This window comes from Cherax quadricarinatus, chromosome 92, assembly GCF_038502225.1.
Source record: "Cherax quadricarinatus isolate ZL_2023a chromosome 92, ASM3850222v1, whole genome shotgun sequence".
NCBI lineage: Eukaryota > Metazoa > Arthropoda > Malacostraca > Decapoda > Parastacidae > Cherax > Cherax quadricarinatus.
In genome coordinates this window covers 8219298-8237742 of record NC_091383.1, presented here as the reverse complement: position 1 = coordinate 8237742, position 18445 = coordinate 8219298, and the positions used below count along the sequence as shown (strand labels likewise).

Sequence of the window (18445 nt, the reverse complement as noted above, 5' to 3'; positions counted from 1 at the left end):
ATAGAGTCAGGAAGGTGTTTTAGTATAATATGGTTCAGGCCAGAGGTGCCAGGAGCCTTGGGAGGAAGGTGTCTGAGGAGAGTTTTAATGTCTGTGTTGGTGAAAGGAGTGTCGAGTTCATGGGAGGAGGTAAGAGAGTCCAGATGGATGTGGCTGTCTGGTGTTGTTTCTTGTGTGTGTGCAGTGTTCCAGTGTTCTATGTTCTGAATAACGTTAGGGTGAGGTGGGTGAGGGTGGAAGATGTTCTCCCAGATGTGTTTGAAGATGTTAGTGGTAGCCTGCTAACGCGACGGGCTGGAGTTTTGAGACTCTCTGACCGCGGGTTCAATCCCGGCCGGGGTATGGTTTGCGGGTCTGAGATGTGTGTGTTGTTGTGGGTGATGTGTTTGAATTTGTTGGTGGGAGTTGTGCCTCTGATTTTTTTGATAAAGTTCCAGAAGGCTTTAGTGTTTTTAATACGCTGTTTGTCTGCTTGTTGTATGAGTTGTGACCAGTGGTTGTTGTGGTCTTGGTCTAGGCTGTGTAAAATGTTGTTTCTAAGGTAAGTGAGATCTAATCGGACTTGATTAAATCTAAGTGTGTTGTAGAGGAAGCGGTTGTGGTAGAAGATAATTAGTCTTCTTGTTCTGATTGAGGGATTGAAGGAATAACGAGTGGTGTGAGTTTTCTTTGGTATTGCGATGTTGGCTGCTTGTGTAATGGTGTCCTGGATGAGATCAAGTTCAGTATCGATGTCAGAGATGGGTTTGTTGTTGTAGTCATAGGTGAAGTTAATATTGTCTATGTGTTGTTTGAAAGCATCCCAGTCAGCGTTCTTGTAGGAGAAGGAAGGTGTGGTTGGAATGAGGATAGGGTTGGAGGAGATGTGTAAGATGACTGGGATGTGATCAGAGCCTGTAATAGGGCCAGGTGATATGTAGTGCTGAAAGAGAGAGCTGGCTCGGTTTGCCAGAATGATGTCAGGTTTGCCTTGGCCCGTGTGGTTGTAGAAGGTGTTGAAGTCTTGGCCGAGATGAATTAGGTGTTTATGGTTTGTGAAGTTGAGTAATTGGAGACCAAGTTGGTTGTTACTGGCGTGATGAAAGGCGGTGTGTTTGGCATTCATGTCAGCTAGTAGGTATGTTGGTGTGTTGGTGTAGTTGAAGACTAAGGAAAGGTAGTGTATGTTGAGAATAGTGTTTGGGCGAGCATAGGTGGTGAAAAAGATAAAGGGGCCAAGGTGGGTGTGTATTCTGACTGCAAGACAGTGTTGGTGAATAAAAGGGATTGGGAGAAATTCGTGTTTTATGTTGGAATTGACAAGGATGGCAACCCCATCGTGGGGATCATAGGGGGACTGTAGTGCAGTATAACCATAATGGCTGATACATTGAGGGGCTTTGAGGCAGGTACTGTTTAGCAAAACAATATCTGGTCTCTCTGCTTCAAGGAGCTCGACCAGTAGGTGTCTAATTGTAAAGTAAGAACGTACGTTGAACTGAATCACTGTAAATATGATTTAATGGTTTCGTCATAGCAAAGTTAATGTCGGGGGAGGAGTTTGGATTAAAGCCCGTAATAGTGATGCAGTCAGTGGATGTGTGTTTGTAGGTGTTACGGACCCGTTTCCTGGAGGGGGAGGAAGAGATGGATCTGTTTTTAATGTTCTTTGGTCTGTCTGTCAGAAGTTGAGGCAGGTTTAGGTTTGAGTGGATTTTGTCTGGAGGAGGTGGAGTTGGACCTGGATGAAGTTTTGGATGTGGTGGAGGAGTTTACCTGGAGTTTACCTGGAGAGAGTTTCAGGGGTCAATGCCCCCGCGGCCCGGTCTGTGACCAGGCCTCCTGGTGGATCAGCGCCTGATCAACCAGGCTGTTGCTGCTGGCTGCACGCAAACCAACGTACGAGCCACAGCCCGGCTGATCAGGAACTGACTTTAGGTGCTTGTCCAGTGCCAGCTTGAAGACTGCCAGGGGTCTGTTGGTAATCCCCCTTATGTGTGCTGGGAGGCAGTTGAACAGTCTCGGGCCCCTGACACTTATTGTATGGTCTCTTAACGTGCTAGTGACACCCCTGCTTTTCATTGGGGGGATGGTGCATCGTCTGCCAAGTCTTTTGCTTTCGTAGTGAGTGATTTTCGTGTGCAAGTTCGGTACTAGTCCCTCTAGGATTTTCCAGGTGTATATAATCATGTATCTCTCCCTCCTGCGTTCCAGGGAATACAGGTTTAGAAACCTCAAGCGCTCCCAGTAATTGAGGTGTTTTATCTCCGTTATGCGCGCCGTGAATGTTCTCTGTACATTTTCTAGGTCGGCAATTTCACCTGCCTTGAAAGGTGCTGTTAGAGTGCAGCAATATTCCAGCCTAGATAGAACAAGTGACCTGAAGAGTGTCATCATGGGCTTGGCCTCCCTAGTTTTGAAGGTTCTCATTATCCATCCTGTCATTTTTCTAGCAGATGCGATTGATACAATGTTATGGTCCTTGAAGGTGAGATCCTCCGACATAATCTCTCCCAGGTCTTTGACGTTGGTGTTTCGCTCTATTTTGTGGCCAGAATTTGTTTTGTACTCTGATGAAGATTTAATTTCCTCATGTTTACCATATCTGAGTAATTGAAATTTCTCATCGTTGAACTTCATATTGTTTTCTGCAGCCCACTGAAAGATTTGGTTGATGTCCGCCTGGAGCCTTGCAGTGTCTGCAATGGAAGACACTGTCATGCAGATTCGGGTGTCATCTGCAAAGGAAGACACGGTGCTGTGGCTGACATCCTTGTCTATGTCGGATATGAGGATGAGGAACAAGATGGGAGCTAGTACTGTGCCTTGTGGAACAGAGCTTTTCACCGTAGCTGCCTCGGACTTTACTCTGTTGACGACTACTCTCTGTGTTCTGTTAGTGAGGAAATTATAGATCCATCGACCGACTTTTCCTGTTATTCCTTTAGCGCGCATTTTGTGCGCTATTACGCCATGGTCACACTTGTCGAAGGCTTTTGCAAAGTCTGTATATATTACATCTGCATTCTTTTTGTCTTCTAGTGCATTTAGGACCTTGTCGTAGTGATCCAGTAGTTGAGACAGACAGGAGCGACCTGTTCTAAACCCATGTTGCCCTGGGTTGTGTAACTGATGGGTTTCTAGATGGGTGGTGATCTTGCTTCTTAGGACCCTTTCAAAGATTTTTATGATATGGGATGTTAGTGCTATTGGTCTGTAGTTCTTTGCTGTTGCTTTACTGCCCCCTTTGTGGAGTGGGGCTATGTCTGTTGTTTTTAGTAACTGAGGGACGACCCCCGTGTCCATGCTCCCTCTCCATAGGATGGAAAAGGCTCGTGATAGGGGCTTCTTGCAGTTCTTGATGAACACAGAGTTCCATGAGTCTGGCCCTGGGGCAGAGTGCATGGGCATGTCATTTATCGCCTGTTCGAAGTCATTTGGCGTCAGGATAACATCGGATAGGCTTGTGTTAATCAAATTTTGTGGCTCTCTCATAAAAAATTCATTTTGATCTTCGACTCTCAGTCTGGTTAGCGGCTTGCTAAAAACTGAGTCATATTGGGACTTGAGTAGCTCACTCATTTCCTTGCTGTCATCTGTGTAGGACCCATCTTGTTTAAGTAGGGGCCCAATACTGGGCGTTGTTCTCGATTTTGATTTGGCATAGGAGAAGAAATACTTTGGGTTTCTTTCGATTTCATTTATAGCTTTTAGTTCTTCCCGCGATTCCTGACTCCTAAAGGATTCTTTTAGCTTAAGTTCGATGCTTGCTATTTCTCTGACCAGTGTCTCCCTGCGCATTTCAGATATATTGACCTCTTTTAGCCGCTCTGTTATTCTTTTCCGTCGCCTGTAAAGGGAGCGCCTGTCTCTTTCTATTTTACATCTACTCCTCCTTTTTCTTAGAGGAATAAGCCTTGTGCATACATCGAGTGCCACCGAGTTAATCTGTTCTAGGCATAAGTTTGGGTCTGTGTTGCTTAGTATATCTTCCCAGCTTATATCGGTTAGGACTTGGTTTACTTGGTCCCACTTTATGTTTTTGTTATTGAAGTTGAATTTGGTGAATGCTCCCTCGTGACTAGTCTCATTTTGTCGGTCTGGGGCTCCTCGCATACATGTCTGAACCTCAATTATGTTGTGATCTGAGTATATTGTTTTTGATATGGTGACATTTCTTATCAGATCATCATTGTTAGTGAATATGAGGTCTAGTGTATTCTCCAGTCTAGTAGGCTCTATTATTTGCTGGTTTAAATTGAATTTTGTGCAGAGATTTAAAAGCTCGTGTGAGTGTGAGTTTTCATCAGAGCTGCCTCCTGGTGTTATTTCTGCAACAATATTATTTGCTATATTCCTCCATTTTAGGTGCCTTAAGTTGAAATCCCCCAGGAGCAAGATGTTGGGTGCAGGAGCTGGAAGATTTTCCAGACAGTGGTCAATTTTTAACAGCTGTTCCTGGAATTGCTGGGATGTTGCATCCGGAGGCTTGTAGACTACCACAATGACTAGGTTTTGGTTCTCGACCTTTACTGCTAAAACTTCCACTACGTCATTTGAGGCATTAAGCAGTTCTGTGCAAACAAGTGACTCTGCAATGTACAGGCCAACCCCCCCCCTTTTGCCTGTTCACTCTGTCACATCTGTATAGGTTGTAACCTGGGATCCATATTTCATTGTCCAAGTGATCCTTTATGTGGGTCTCAGTGAAAGCCGCGAACATTGCCTTTGCCTCTGCAAGCAGTCCACGGATGAAAGGTATTTTGTTGTTTGTTGCTGGCTTTAGACCCTGTATATTTGCAAAGAAGAATGTTATCGGACTGGTGGTATTGTTGGTACTGGGGGGGGATTTTTTTTCCGGCATTAGTATCTGTATCTGTTGGTTTGGAGTGGAGGCCATCGACTGTGGTTCCACTCCAGGAATGACTGGATTTGGTGTACGATTTCTGCCATTTCCTGCCAGTTTTTTTTCCTTCCTGGCACTAAAAAACCTCTCCCTCTTGAGTGGCTGTGGCTACCCAGGTTTTCCCATGGCCTGGATGTTTTGTATCTTTTTGTCCCCTTTAGATGGTATGCCTGGCAATTTAAGTTATAGCTCAGTCTTTCCTGTACTGAAGAGGTACACATTTCAGGGTGAAAAAGCTTACAGGAAGGGAGTTTGCATTTTCCTGTTGTCATATGGGCATGGCATTTTCTAGGGTGGTCATAGTTGCACGTCCCATCTGTTTTTCCAGATTTCCCATGCCAGCAGATACCAAGTGCATAGTATGTGCACAGGCTTGGTTTCCGCTTGCCTTGGGTTTCTGTGACTGTATTCCCTGTTGGTGCATGTTTCCCTGTCTTACTTCTATCCTCCCTAGCACCAACAATGGAGCTCCCACCAGTTGTTTTTGGTAATTTATCCTCACTATTGCTATTGGAGTCCTCTTGTTTGCTATTTCCTGCGGTATTTCTAGTTTGCAATATTGGTTTTATCTTATCTTTGACTACACTTGTTTCCCTACTATGGCTCCTGTCCCCTATGAGGTCATTTATATGTATTCCTTCCTGCGTATAATTCCCGACTACCTGGACAAAATCTCCAGCTTCACCATTACTGTCTCCCAGGACAGTATCTCCAGCTTCACCATTTCTGTCTCCCAGGACAGCACCTCCAGCTTCACCATTACTGTCTCCCAGGACAGCACTATCAGCCCCACATTTACTGACTACCAGGACTTCATCTCCAGCCTTACAGTTTCTGACTACATGGCCAGTATCAAGGGCAGTACCATTCAGCCCAGACTTTTTATGTTCCCATCTGTTGTAGAAAGCTTCCAGGTTTTCTATGAAAGCAGCTTTGATGTTGTCCTCTTTTAATACCCTTGTGATTTTAGTCCACAGATTTTCCTCATTTGGGCATACCCAGAAACACTTCTCTGTTTTAATACTGCTTGTAGCTAGTTCTGGGATATCTGCACAAGGGGCGTGACACCAATTTCCACAAAAATGACAATTTATCCATGTGGAAGCCCGTTTGTTTGACTGACCACAGACTACACACAGCTTCATAATGATTTGAATGGTTGATTTACTGCAATTCTACTAGCAACCTCTTGAATATTATATTAATAACCTTAAATGAAGCTCTAGCTATTTGTATTTCTGTTTCTAACTCTTTTTGTATATTGGACAGCTTACCGTCACGTTCCTGATTTTTAATGTTTGTGTTTATAAGGGCGCCTACAACCCCATCCGTTTACAGTCTGCTTTATTGTCCAACGAAACTGTTTGAAACCAGTCCCGGGTTCGGACCAGTCAAGGGTTCGGACCAGTCAAGGGTCCGGACCAGTCGATCTGCTCTGATCAGTGGGTCACTTATTTAAAACATACTGGTCGGTGATTTGAGCTAACACATGAAGGATCTACTGGAAATTATCTACCCGAGTAATATGTGATTTGACTGATACAAAAGTATAACTTGCGTGTTGAAGAGCCGGTGATATCTGGCAGCTCCTACAATGACGAACGGTCACCTCCTTGTTTATCAATCGCTGTATCTGGCTTTTCTATTTTTTTTTTCCGTCTCCACCACAATAAATGCTATATTATCACTATAGTTGACTGGTGCAAATTTTGGAGGAAGGACGCTTTTTCTGTAGTAATAATTGCTTCTCGTTGTGTATATTGCGACCGCTGGTAACTACAGGCGAAGGTAGATGCAGAGGAAGTGGAAGCTTTGGATGGGGAAGAGGAGGTGGGTATGGAGGTGGGGGGAAGGGTGGTCGCAGCAGCAGCAGTAGGGGTGTTGGTGGGAGGGGTAGAAGTAGTGAAAAGGGTAGGGGAGGAGGAGAGCTGGTGAGTGTAGGAAGTGGGGGGGAAAGAGGGAGGAGTTGGAGATTGTAGGGGGTTTAGAACAGAAGCAAGAAGGAGGGATGATTAGAGAGGGAAGATTGTTAGCAGACAAGATTAGGTTAAGGTCATGTGAGTAGTCCGATTGGTAAGCTTGAGAGATTACCATCGCAGAGTGGGCAGCAGTGGCGAGTTGACAGTTTTGTAGTCTAGTGTGGGTGTAAGTGTAGATGGAGAGGTGTTTGTAGTCTGTGTGTTGGTGTTTGATGTATGTAGGGTAGAAGAGGTAGACCAGGTTCGTGGGGAGGCCCAGGCATTGGGGGTGGAGGAGGGCGGTTTGGTAGGGGAGGGAGGTACAGGGATGGGGTTGGGGAGGGAGGGAGGTTGGCTTGCTCTGAGGGAGGAGAAAATGCCTTTTCTAGAGGGGCAGGAATTTGCAACTGCAGTGTGTGACCCGCCGCAGTTAGAACATTTAAGGGGGAGGTTGCAAGTATTCCAGAAGTGGCCAGTTGCTGAACATCTGGAGCAGACTTGTGTAGATGTACATGTGTTTTTGCCGTGGCCGAATTTGTAGCCTTTAAGACATTGTGTGATTGGGTGGAAGTTCGGAGTGAAGAGAGTGTTTGGAGGAATGCGGATGGTCTTGCAAGGATTCCTTGATTGAAGAGTGTAGAGGCGTCAGAAGGAGTAGAACAGCGTATTTTGAGAATGGTAGAGTTTTCTGGTCTGTAAATATCGTCAACAGAGACTTTGTTCTTAGTACTGATGTCTTTTATTAAGACTTCTTTGCCTGTATCATAGGCTGTCAGGAGAGAGTAGTCTACGTGTTTGGCAATGACTGTGCTTTTGTCACGGTGCTCAGGAGTCCAAATAATGGCGAAGCCTGCATTGATAAGTTTTTGTCTGGTATCGGTTGAGGTGTACGTTTCGTAAGAATGTATGTCAAGAAGGAGTTTGAAGCCTGAGTTGGTTTTAAAGACTTTTTGTTGAGGTGCACCAGTGATCTGATATAATAAATTTTCAGGACAGATAGTGGCATCAGGATTAGAGAATTTGAGGTTTAGCGAGAAGGAATTGGATTTAGTAGAGGCAGAGGCAGGTGCGGGCGGTAGAGGGAGAGTGGAAGTGGGTTGGGAGGTGGAAGGCAACGAAGGCATCATCTAATTATGTAAAGATGAAATAACAGTTGTGGCTGTGACAATTGGCTAAAAATTGAGAGTACTCAGCTAGGCAAGTACGTGTAAGTAGGCACACATACTTGCCTGGTGCAGGACACTGAGGAGGTGAACTTTAGCTTGATGGAGCACTGTATATCCTGAGTGGGGGCGAGACTGGCTGCATGGCGTGCAGTCGACAGGCGTAGAGACTTCAGGCAGCAACAGGCTTCCTGCCCTTGGGTAGGCAACCACCGACGCACCAATCCTGATGGTGAAGAGAAAGACGAAGGTCCAGCAAGCACCACTCTAAGCGAAGTCTCTCCCAACACGGGGTAATCTGAGAGAGGCGAGATCGTCGATGATCAATGAACAGACTTCGACTGTGTTCCACTCGATGACGAGAAGTAGAGTAGGTAGGGTATATATAGGTAGAACGAACGAACGAACAAGTTCAGGTAAGATCCCAAATGGGATGAGCGGGGAAGACGGGACAGACGAAGAATAGCGCTGGAGAGGAGTGTTCTTAGTCGTAGAAATAGAGCCAGGGCTTAACCCAGCAGCTAAGGCGATCGTGGGACAGATATTGAGAAGAGAAATTCAGGCTCTTCTGTTGGGACTCCGATGGGGTGAGCGGGGAAGACGGGACAAGCGAAGATTAGCGCTAGAGAGGAGTGTAGAACTGAGCCATGTCTTAACCCAAAAGCTAAGGCGAACGTGGGTCAGAGAATGGTACCTGTCATAGAAGGTACCTGTCAGAGAATCCAAGGTTATAAGTAAATAGGGTTAGGAGCAGGATCATACAAGGAGTAGAAAAGATTGTTGGTTTGTGGGTCTGCGAATGTCTTCGTCAAGGAGAGAGGTCCAGTAGTCATGTGGTGTCTCAAGTTTGTCTATCTGTCTGTCACTGAGCGTCTTCCAGTACAGATTCAGCGCAAGGATGTCTAATTGGGCATGGAGAGCCTCGTTTGTGGCGAAGTCCTCCCATATAGGCAGAAAGTGGTAGTAGTAGTAGTAGTAGTAGTAGTGGTAGTAGTAGTGGAGGTGGAAGGAAGTAGTAATGGGGAAGTAAGGAGGAGGAGGAGCCAGTCATATACTAAGAAAGGGGAGCACCGCAATGGAGCTTTCTTATATGTGCGGGTTATTTGTGTATTCCTCTTCTAATCCCAAATCCGCCGATGATCGATTTGTTATACTTATTGGTTTAAAGCTTATGGACTGCAATAGGGCCATTAAGTTTGAATTTTACATGTACACCACTCAAAGGTGCTGTAATCCTTTAAGTATTTTCAACGAACCGGTCGTATTCCACCGAGGGAGGGTGACCCAAAAAGAAAAGCCATATATATATGTCGTGCCGAATAGGAAAAACTGGTCAAATAGCAAGAACTCGTTTAAAATTAAGTCCTTTCTAAAATTTTCTCTTATACACTTAAAAACATCTTTTTCATGTATGCTAATATAAAAATTAATTATTTTGTACCAAAAGAACCTTGGGAAACTTACCTAACCTTATTATAACAAGCACAATTTAATTTAGTCTAATCCAACTAAATATATTTTATATAAGTTTACAATAATTTAATAATAAACACAATGAAATACATTTTTTTTTTCGTTTGATTCAGAATGGATTTTGCGAAATTATTACATACGCAAATTTTCGCTTGACTTATGCGACAAGAAAAGCATTGCTGTTTAAGCCAAAATCGCAAGTTTTACTTATTCGGTACTGTGTATATATATACTATTTTATATGTATATAGATCGAAAATAATGCACCTATCACAGTATATTATGTAGTTACTAAAATCAAGAGACATGCAGCTTCCTCTGGAAAATCAAACCAGCACGACTGCGAGTATAAGGGAAGGTCCTGCATGATATTATTACCCCAGTGAGTCTGATTTCCGCGATACTCGCTTAATATAAGCTACAAATACATCTTCCAACTATACATATTTTTTTGCGGTCAGGAGAAAACGACCGAAACGTCGTCGTAAGCTCCTCTCCTCTATGTGCGGGTTATTTGTGTATCGTTCCAGTCACGGTATTGTGACTTTTTTTTCTTATTTGAGATAATATTATACGCCCAACAATACGTTGTAATTTATTTCGTATAATGGTTAAAATGCGTAAGTAAACCCAGACCTATTCTACGAAAACTAACAGATGTTAAATTTCTGTATCATGTTCGCTCTCACAGCAACAAGCGAACGGCAATTAGGAGACAAATGAACGCTCTAATTAGGTATCCCCTGAAGGAATACATTAAAGCGAGTACGTATTACGTATTTATTCCCGAGCTGTTGCAATGTATTCCACAATTATTATAACAATGACCTGTATGGAGGCCGTAATAAGAAGGTTCCCATAATGTTTTACCATCAATTGCGGATCTGAATAAAACATTTTAAGTTAAAAAAACATAAAAACATTACTTTGAAAATGGATACCCACACCTGCCCTGGATAAGTGAACCCCATCCCTGGCATACATGTCATTTCGGCCATAGAAGTTGTCCCAGTTGTCAATGAATGGTACTGCATTATCCTTACAGTGTTTATCCAGCCAACAATTAATACCAATTGCTCTGGACAACCATTCATTACCAACACCTCTTCTTGGCAAAATGCCACATATAACAGGGCGCCCCCCCTTCTTCCTAATTATGTCTGTAGCTGTCCTGAACCTTTTAACCAAATCCTCACTTCTACGCTTGCCTACATCATTGCCTCCAGCACTGAGGCAAATAATAGGATTGATCCCATTACCGTTCATGATGTTGTCAAGCTGGCTAACAATGTCCTCCATCCCAGCCCAAGGAAAGCAAACCCTCTGTCTCCTATTCCTGTCCTTCAAGTAGAACGCCCTATCCATGTACCTAACCTGGCTATCCCCAACAACAACAATATTCTTACCTTTCTCGGTGTCGTTCGTCGTGACGTTTCCAGTAGTCGACTCTCATTCGCAAATTATACGTCTGTGAAGCATCCAGAAACCTCCAAACACGTATTTTAGAACACCAGTACGCAGGCAGATCTGACGATCCAAGGAATGCCTGTGTTCAACACCGAAATTCACACAACCATTTAATAAACCACAGAAACACAAGACTCATCTCCAGAGAAGACAACACTCAATACCGAAGAATCCTGGAATCATCACTTATCTGTACATCCAACAACTTTAACCAGAACAACGGCTTCTATAACATAGCTGAACCACTTGCCAAGAAACTTCATCACTATCCCACATTAAGAACATAAGAATGGAGGAACACTGCAGAAGGTCTACTCATATGTTTACCCAATCTCTTTTTAATGCTACCCAAGGTTCTAGATTCTATCACCCTACTCGGAAGATTGTCACATGCAGCATTCTCCACCTGACTAAATCCTATACTCACGTACCTTTTACCCAGGTAGTTCTGTTTGTGACTTGATAAAGCTCACTGTGTTGGCGAAACGTTGTCAGTAAAGGCTCACATTATACTGCTTATGTGTTTATATTTCCATTGTGTCGGTATTTTATACCATTTATTTCCACACAGTGGAATGCTTGACGATTCCCTCATCACAAGTCATAACAGCTCAGGTAAGCTTTAAGGAAATATTTGAAGCTGCCGTAACTACTGAACCCACCTCGGAATACCCGACTGTATCCTCATGAAAGTTCAACCCGAGTGTTGGAATGACAGGGGAAAATATAGATAGCTTTTGTTCTTACTTTGTAAGTGCCATGTAGAGTTGGATTGCGTCACATTGCTCGTGAACCTCCGTGATGCTTCTCAAGTTTAAGCTGATCTCCCTTTTCTCTGGTCACACTTGATTACCTCCATTTCCTAGACGCTGTTTGATATATGGTGTAGCCCCTCCCAATTTATATTTAATTAATGCTGATGAACCATTTTGTGCATTAGTAATAATGTTGATTGCCCATTTTAATATTAACATTAATTTACCAATTTTTATATCAATACTGATGAATTCTTATACTGTTCTTGCTGATTCACCTATTTAATTGTAATTTAAAAATTCCTTTGCCTTGGTTTTCCCGGTGTTACCAACAGTGGAGGAGCAGGTGGGACGATCACTGAAGTTGTGGTCAGTGAGCCACAACACCAGCGGTGCCTTCCTCTGTATCGCTACCAACGGTGTTCCTCCCTCCGTCAGCAAGAGAATCCTACTCACCGTTAACTGTGAGTATTTAAGCCAAGAAGCTCTTAGTGTCAGGACTTATACTCACTGTAGGGGTTTGATTAAACTTTATAAAGTTCCGTCTGTTTGCAAAATGAGGTGTTCTGCATAACTATGGACTTTATAGCAAAAAAAAGGCACAATACAGTGACTGGAACAGTACACAAATAACCCGCTCGTACAAGAGAGGAGCTTACGACGACGTTTCGGTCCGACCTGGGCCATTTACAAAGCCACACGACTTTGTAAATGGTCCAAGTCGGACCGAAACGTCGTCGTAAGCTCCTCTCTTGTATGTGTGTTTGGACTTTCTGCATGCACAGCCAAATGTCACCCATTTCCATACAAACACTGAATTATGAGAAATACCACGGTGAAAATAGGAATTAAACCTGAGCGCTTTCATGTATTTACACATCTTCGGAGGAATATATATAAGCACATAAAAGAGCTCAGGTTTAATTTCCTATTTTCACTGTGGTATTTTTTATATTTGCAATCACGCGTTTAATTGTGACTTCCTCCATATTCTATCATGTGAAAATAAATTCGACATTGACAGCAAAATAGATTATCGTTGCATCAGTTGCCTTTAACTATATTTCCTTGATAAATTAGACACATGTGCAACTCTTGGGTATCTTTATTGAGGAAACGTTTCGCCACACAGTGGCTTCATCAGTCCATACACAGGAGAAGCTTGAAAAACAGGAGGAGAATGAGGTAATCAGTCCCTCAACCTTTGATCTACAATCCTGTCAGACACTGCAACTTCTTGGGATCTTAATACTTGGGAATTCTTCGCTTGCCTAACCCTTGGGCACGACCTACTTGGGTACGACCTACTTGGGCACGACCTACTTGGGCACGACCTACTTGGGCACAACCTACTTGGGCACGACCTACTTCCACATTGAACAAATGTGACACCACCTACGACTGCTGCACCTCTCCTGCCATACGGTTTATAAGCTCCTTCTCCACACTTATGCCGTATTCTATTCAAGATTGATGGACTGACCACATTGACTCAAGGTTGAGGGACTGATTACCTCATTCTCCTCCTGTTCTTCAAGATTCTCCTTTGTATGGACTGATGAAGCCACTGTGTGGCGAAACGTTTCCTCAATAAAGATACCCAAGAGTTGCACATGTGTCTAATTTATCTACGTGTCGGTTCCCTGAACCATTCATCTATATTTCCTTACCAAGAAATGACCCGGGATGCAACACTAACTTTTATTCAGACAACTTTTGGCTCTTTGTAGAGTTTCAAGTTATCAAGCTCTACACAGTGTAGAGCTTCTTCATAACTTGAAGCTCTACACAGCGTAGTCACAATGTACACATGAGTGTAAACAGTCACAATGTATACATAAGCACAGTCACAATGTACACATGACTTTAAACAGTCACAATACACTAACATTCTCATCCCTACATCAGCTGCGCCCAGGATCGTGCAGGAGGGCGAGAGTGGGCGTGTGGGCGCACCGGCTGAGGGCGTGGCCACCCTTATTTGCTCCTTCCACGCACGCCCACTTGCTGAGGTGCGCTGGGACCGTGGTCCACGCCAGGTCAAAGTTCATGGTCCAGGGGTCACCATAGACACTACCAGTGACCAGGTAAGATGGTCCAAGGGTCACTATAGACACTAACAGTGACCAAGTAAGATCAGGGGTCACCATAAACACTTGTGACCAGGTAAGACAGTTCAGGGGCCACCATGGTGACCAGGTAAGATAGTTGAGGGGTCAAGAACAACACTAGTGACCAGGTAAGACAGTTCAGGGGTCATTAACAACACTAGTGACCAGGTAAGACAGTTCAAGGGTCACTAACAACACTAGTGACCAGGTAAGACAGTTAAGGAGCCGCTAACAACACTAGTGACCAGGTAAGACATTTCAGGGGTCACTAACAACACTAGTGACCAGGTAAGACAATTCAGGGGTCACTAACAACACTAGTGACCAGGTAAGATGGTCACTAGTGACGAAGTGAGACAGTCTGATAGGAAGGGAGAGAGGAGAGAGAGGGAGGCTAGAAGAGAAGGATGTCAAGAAACATTGGAAGCAGGAAAGAAAATAGAAGATAAAACGAAATTCCTGGTCTGTATATTTCTACCTCCCAACGTGGTCCTCATCAGTAGATATATTAAAGTAAATTAACGGGTTATTTAGTGGTGTGAGAGTCAAGTCTCGTATTGATGTGACTTAACATTCAGAGCCGTCACATGTACTAATATATTCTCCGAAATCACATTAGATTATATATTGTCTACCTTCTATTGGTCCAGCGAAATCTTTTTAATTTGGGTCGGTTATGAGAATAGGTTTTGTGATGTGTTTGGTACAACATAGTGATGTGTGTGGTGGCAGGTGTGACCCAGGGTATGTTGTCACCTCTACCACCATCATGTTGTCACCTCTACCACCATCATGTTGTCACCTCTACGACCATCATGTTGTCACCTCTACCACCATCATGTTCTCACCTCTACCACCATCATGTTGTCACCTCTACCACCATCATGTTGTCATCTCTACCACCATCATGTTGTCACCTCTACCACCATCATGTTGTCACCTCTACCACCATCATGTTGTCACCTCTACCACCATCATGTTGTCACCTCTACCACCAACATGTTGTCACCTCTACCACCATCATGTTGTCACCTCTACCACCATCATGTTGTCACCTCTACCACCATCATGTTGTCACCTCTACCACCATCATGTTGCCACCTCTACCAACATCATGTTGCCACCTCTTCCACCATCATGTTGCCACCTCTACCACCATCATGTTGTCACCTCTACCACCATCATGTTGTCACCTCTACCACCATCATGTTGTCACCTCTACCACCATCATGTTGTCACCTCTACCACCATCATGTTGTCACCTCTACCACCATCATGTTGTCACCTCTATCACCATCATGTTGTCACCTCTACCACCATCATGTTGTCACCTCTACCACCATCATGTTGTCACCTCTACCACCATCATGTTGTCACCTCTACCACCATCATGTTGTCACCTCTACCACCATCTTGTTGTCACCTCTACCACCATCATGTTGTCACCTCTACCACCATCATGTTGTCACCTCTACCACCACCATGTTGTCACCTCTACCTCCATCATGTTATCACCTCTACCACCATCATGTTGCCACCTCTACCACCATCATGTTGTCACCTCTACCACCACCATGTTGTCACCTCTACCTCCATCATGTTGTCACCTCTACCACCATCATGTTGTCACCTCTACCACCACCATGTTGTCACCTCTACCTCCACCATGTTGTCACCTCTACCACCATCATGTTGTCACCTCTACCACCACCATGTTGTCACCTCTACCACCACCATGTTGTCACCTCTACCTCCATCATGTTGTCACCTCTACCACCATCATGTTGTCACCTCTACCTCCATCATGTTGTCACCTCTACCACCATCATGTTGTCACCTCTACCACCACCATGTTGTCACCTCTACCACCATCATGTTGTCACCTCTACCTCCATCATGTTGTCACCTCTACCTCCATGTTGTCACCTCTACCACCATCATGTTGTCACCTCTACAACCGTCATGTTGTCACCTCTACCACCGTCATGTTGTCACCTCTACCACCACCATGTTGTCACCTCTACCACCACCATGTTGTCACCTCTACCACCATCATGTTGTCACCTCTACCACCATCATGTTGTCACCTCTACCACCCTCATGTTGTCACCTCTACCACCATCATGTTGTCACCTCTACCACCATCATGTTGTCACCTCTACCACCATCATGTTGTCACCTCTACCACCACCATGTTGTCACCTCTACCTCCATGATGTTGTCACCTCTACCACCATCATGTTTTCACCTCTACCACCACCATGTTGTCACCTCTACCACCATCATGTTGTCACCTCTACCTCCATCATGTTGTCACCTCTACCACCATCATGTTGCCACCTCTACCACCATCATGTTGTCACCTCTACCACCATCATGTTGTCACCTCTACCTCCATCATGTTGTCACTTCTACCACCATCATGTTGTCACCTCTACCACCATCATGTTGTCACCTCTACCACCATCATGTTGTCACCTCTACCACCATCATGTTGTCACCTCTACCACCACCATGTTGTCACCTCTACCACCACCATATTGTCACCTCTACCACCATCATGTTGTCACCTCTACCTCCATCATGTTGTCACCTCTACCACCATCTTGTTGTCACCTCTACCACCATCATGTTGTCACCTCTACCACCACCATGTTGTCACCTCTACCACCACCATGTTGTCACCTCTACCACCACCATGTTGTCACCTCTACCACCATCATGTTGTCACCTCTACCACCATCATGTTGTCACCTCTACCACCACCATGTTGTCACCTCTACCACCACCATGTTGTCACCTCTACCACCATCATGTTGTCACCTCTACCACCATCATGTTGTCACCTCTACCACCATCATGTTGTCACCTCTACCACCATCATGTTGTCACCTCTACCACCATCATGTTGTCACCTCTACGACCATCATGTTGTCATCTCTACCACCATCATGTTGTCACCTCTACCACCATCATGTTGTCACCTCTACCACCATCATGTTGTCACCTCTACCACCATCATACAGGGAGACTACAAAACGCTCTTGTTCTAACCTAATTTAATTTATTATATTGTGTCTGCCACTGGTAAAACTACTAAAACTACTACTAAACTACTAATTATACTATTTTCTAGTTTGCAATCGACACTACTACTTGTATAAGAAATAGTTTGTCTCCTATTAAAAGAAGGGATATATATTTATATTTATTGATGTTTATTTATATATTTTGACTTATCTAAATCTTTTACAAGACTGATACTTCCACTGCTACCACCACTACTACAACTATTACTTCTACAACTATTACTACTGCTACTATTACTACCACTATAACTACCATAATTATTACTACTTCTGCTGTTACTAAATACTAGTAGTAGTACTAGTAGTACTAGTACTACTAGTACTACCACTACTACTAGTACTAATAGTACTACTACTAGTACTACTAATAGTACTAGTACTACTAATAGTACTACTAGTACTAGTACTACTAGTACTACTAGTACACTACTAGTAGTAGTACTAATAGTACTAGTAGTACTAGTACTAGTACTACTAGTACTAGTACTAGTATTACTAGTACTACTAGTACTACTAGTAGTGTACTAGTAGTACTAGTACTACTATTCTGTTAATATAACTTTAACACCAACAAACAATAATATTAATGGTAACACTAATATTAACTACTAATATTACTAGTAATAACGGTAAAATATTAGTTACGATGGATACATTAGTAATAATCAAGATTAATAATAAATATTAATTTAGTTGTTTTGACTACGTAAAACGAGAGAGTTATCCCCGTATTGCACAACCCCAGCCCCGTGTACATCAGTGAGTTATCCCCGTATTGCACAACCCCAGCCCCGTGTACATCAGTGAGTTATCCCCGTATTGCACAACCCCAGCCCCGTGTACATCAGTGAGTTATCCCCGTATTGCACAACCCCAGCCCCGTGTACATCAGTGAGTTATCCCCGTATTGCACAACCCCAGCCCCGTGTACATCAGAGTTATCCCCGTATTGCACAACCCCAGCCCCGTGTACATCAGTGAGTTATCCCCGTATTGCCCAACCCCAGCCCCGTGTACATCAGTGAGTTATCCCCGTATTGCACAACCCCAGCCCCGTGTACATCAGTGAGTTATCCCCGTATTGCCCAACCCCAGCCCCGTGTACATCAGAGTTATCCCCGTATTGCACAACCCCACCCCGTGTACATCAGTGAGTTATCCCCGTATTGCACAACCCCAGCCCCGTGTACATCAGTGAGTTATCCCCGTATTGCACAACCCCAGCCCCGTGTACATCAGTGAGTTATCCCCGTATTGCACAACCCCAGCCCCGTGTACATCAGTGAGTTATCCCCGTATTGCCCAACCCCAGCCCCGTGTACATCAGTGAGTTATCCCCGTATTGCACAACCCCAGCCCCGTGTACATCAGTGAGTTATCCCCGTATTGCACAACCCCAGCCCCGTGTACATCAGAGAGTTATCCCCGTATTGCACAACCCCAGCCCCGTGTACATCAGTGAGTTATCCCCGTATTGCACAACCCCAGCCCCGTGTACATCAGTGAGTTATCCCCGTATTGCACAACCCCAGCCCCGTGTACAT

The 18445-nt window shown here is 44.2% G+C and overlaps 1 protein-coding gene across 4 annotated transcripts in view; it reads left to right on the top strand.

The window, feature by feature from the left end:
• The window catches only part of LOC128698406 (limbic system-associated membrane protein-like), a 599709-nt gene that overhangs the window by 548113 nt on the left and 33151 nt on the right, over positions 1–18445 (top strand). For all 4 annotated transcript variants that reach the window (XM_070104500.1, XM_070104502.1, XM_070104503.1 and 1 more), the window contains 2 exons: positions 12037–12165; positions 13610–13788. In XM_070104500.1, coding sequence (XP_069960601.1) covers positions 12037–12165; positions 13610–13788 — 308 coding nt within the window. The remainder of the gene's footprint in view (positions 1–12036; positions 12166–13609; positions 13789–18445) is intronic.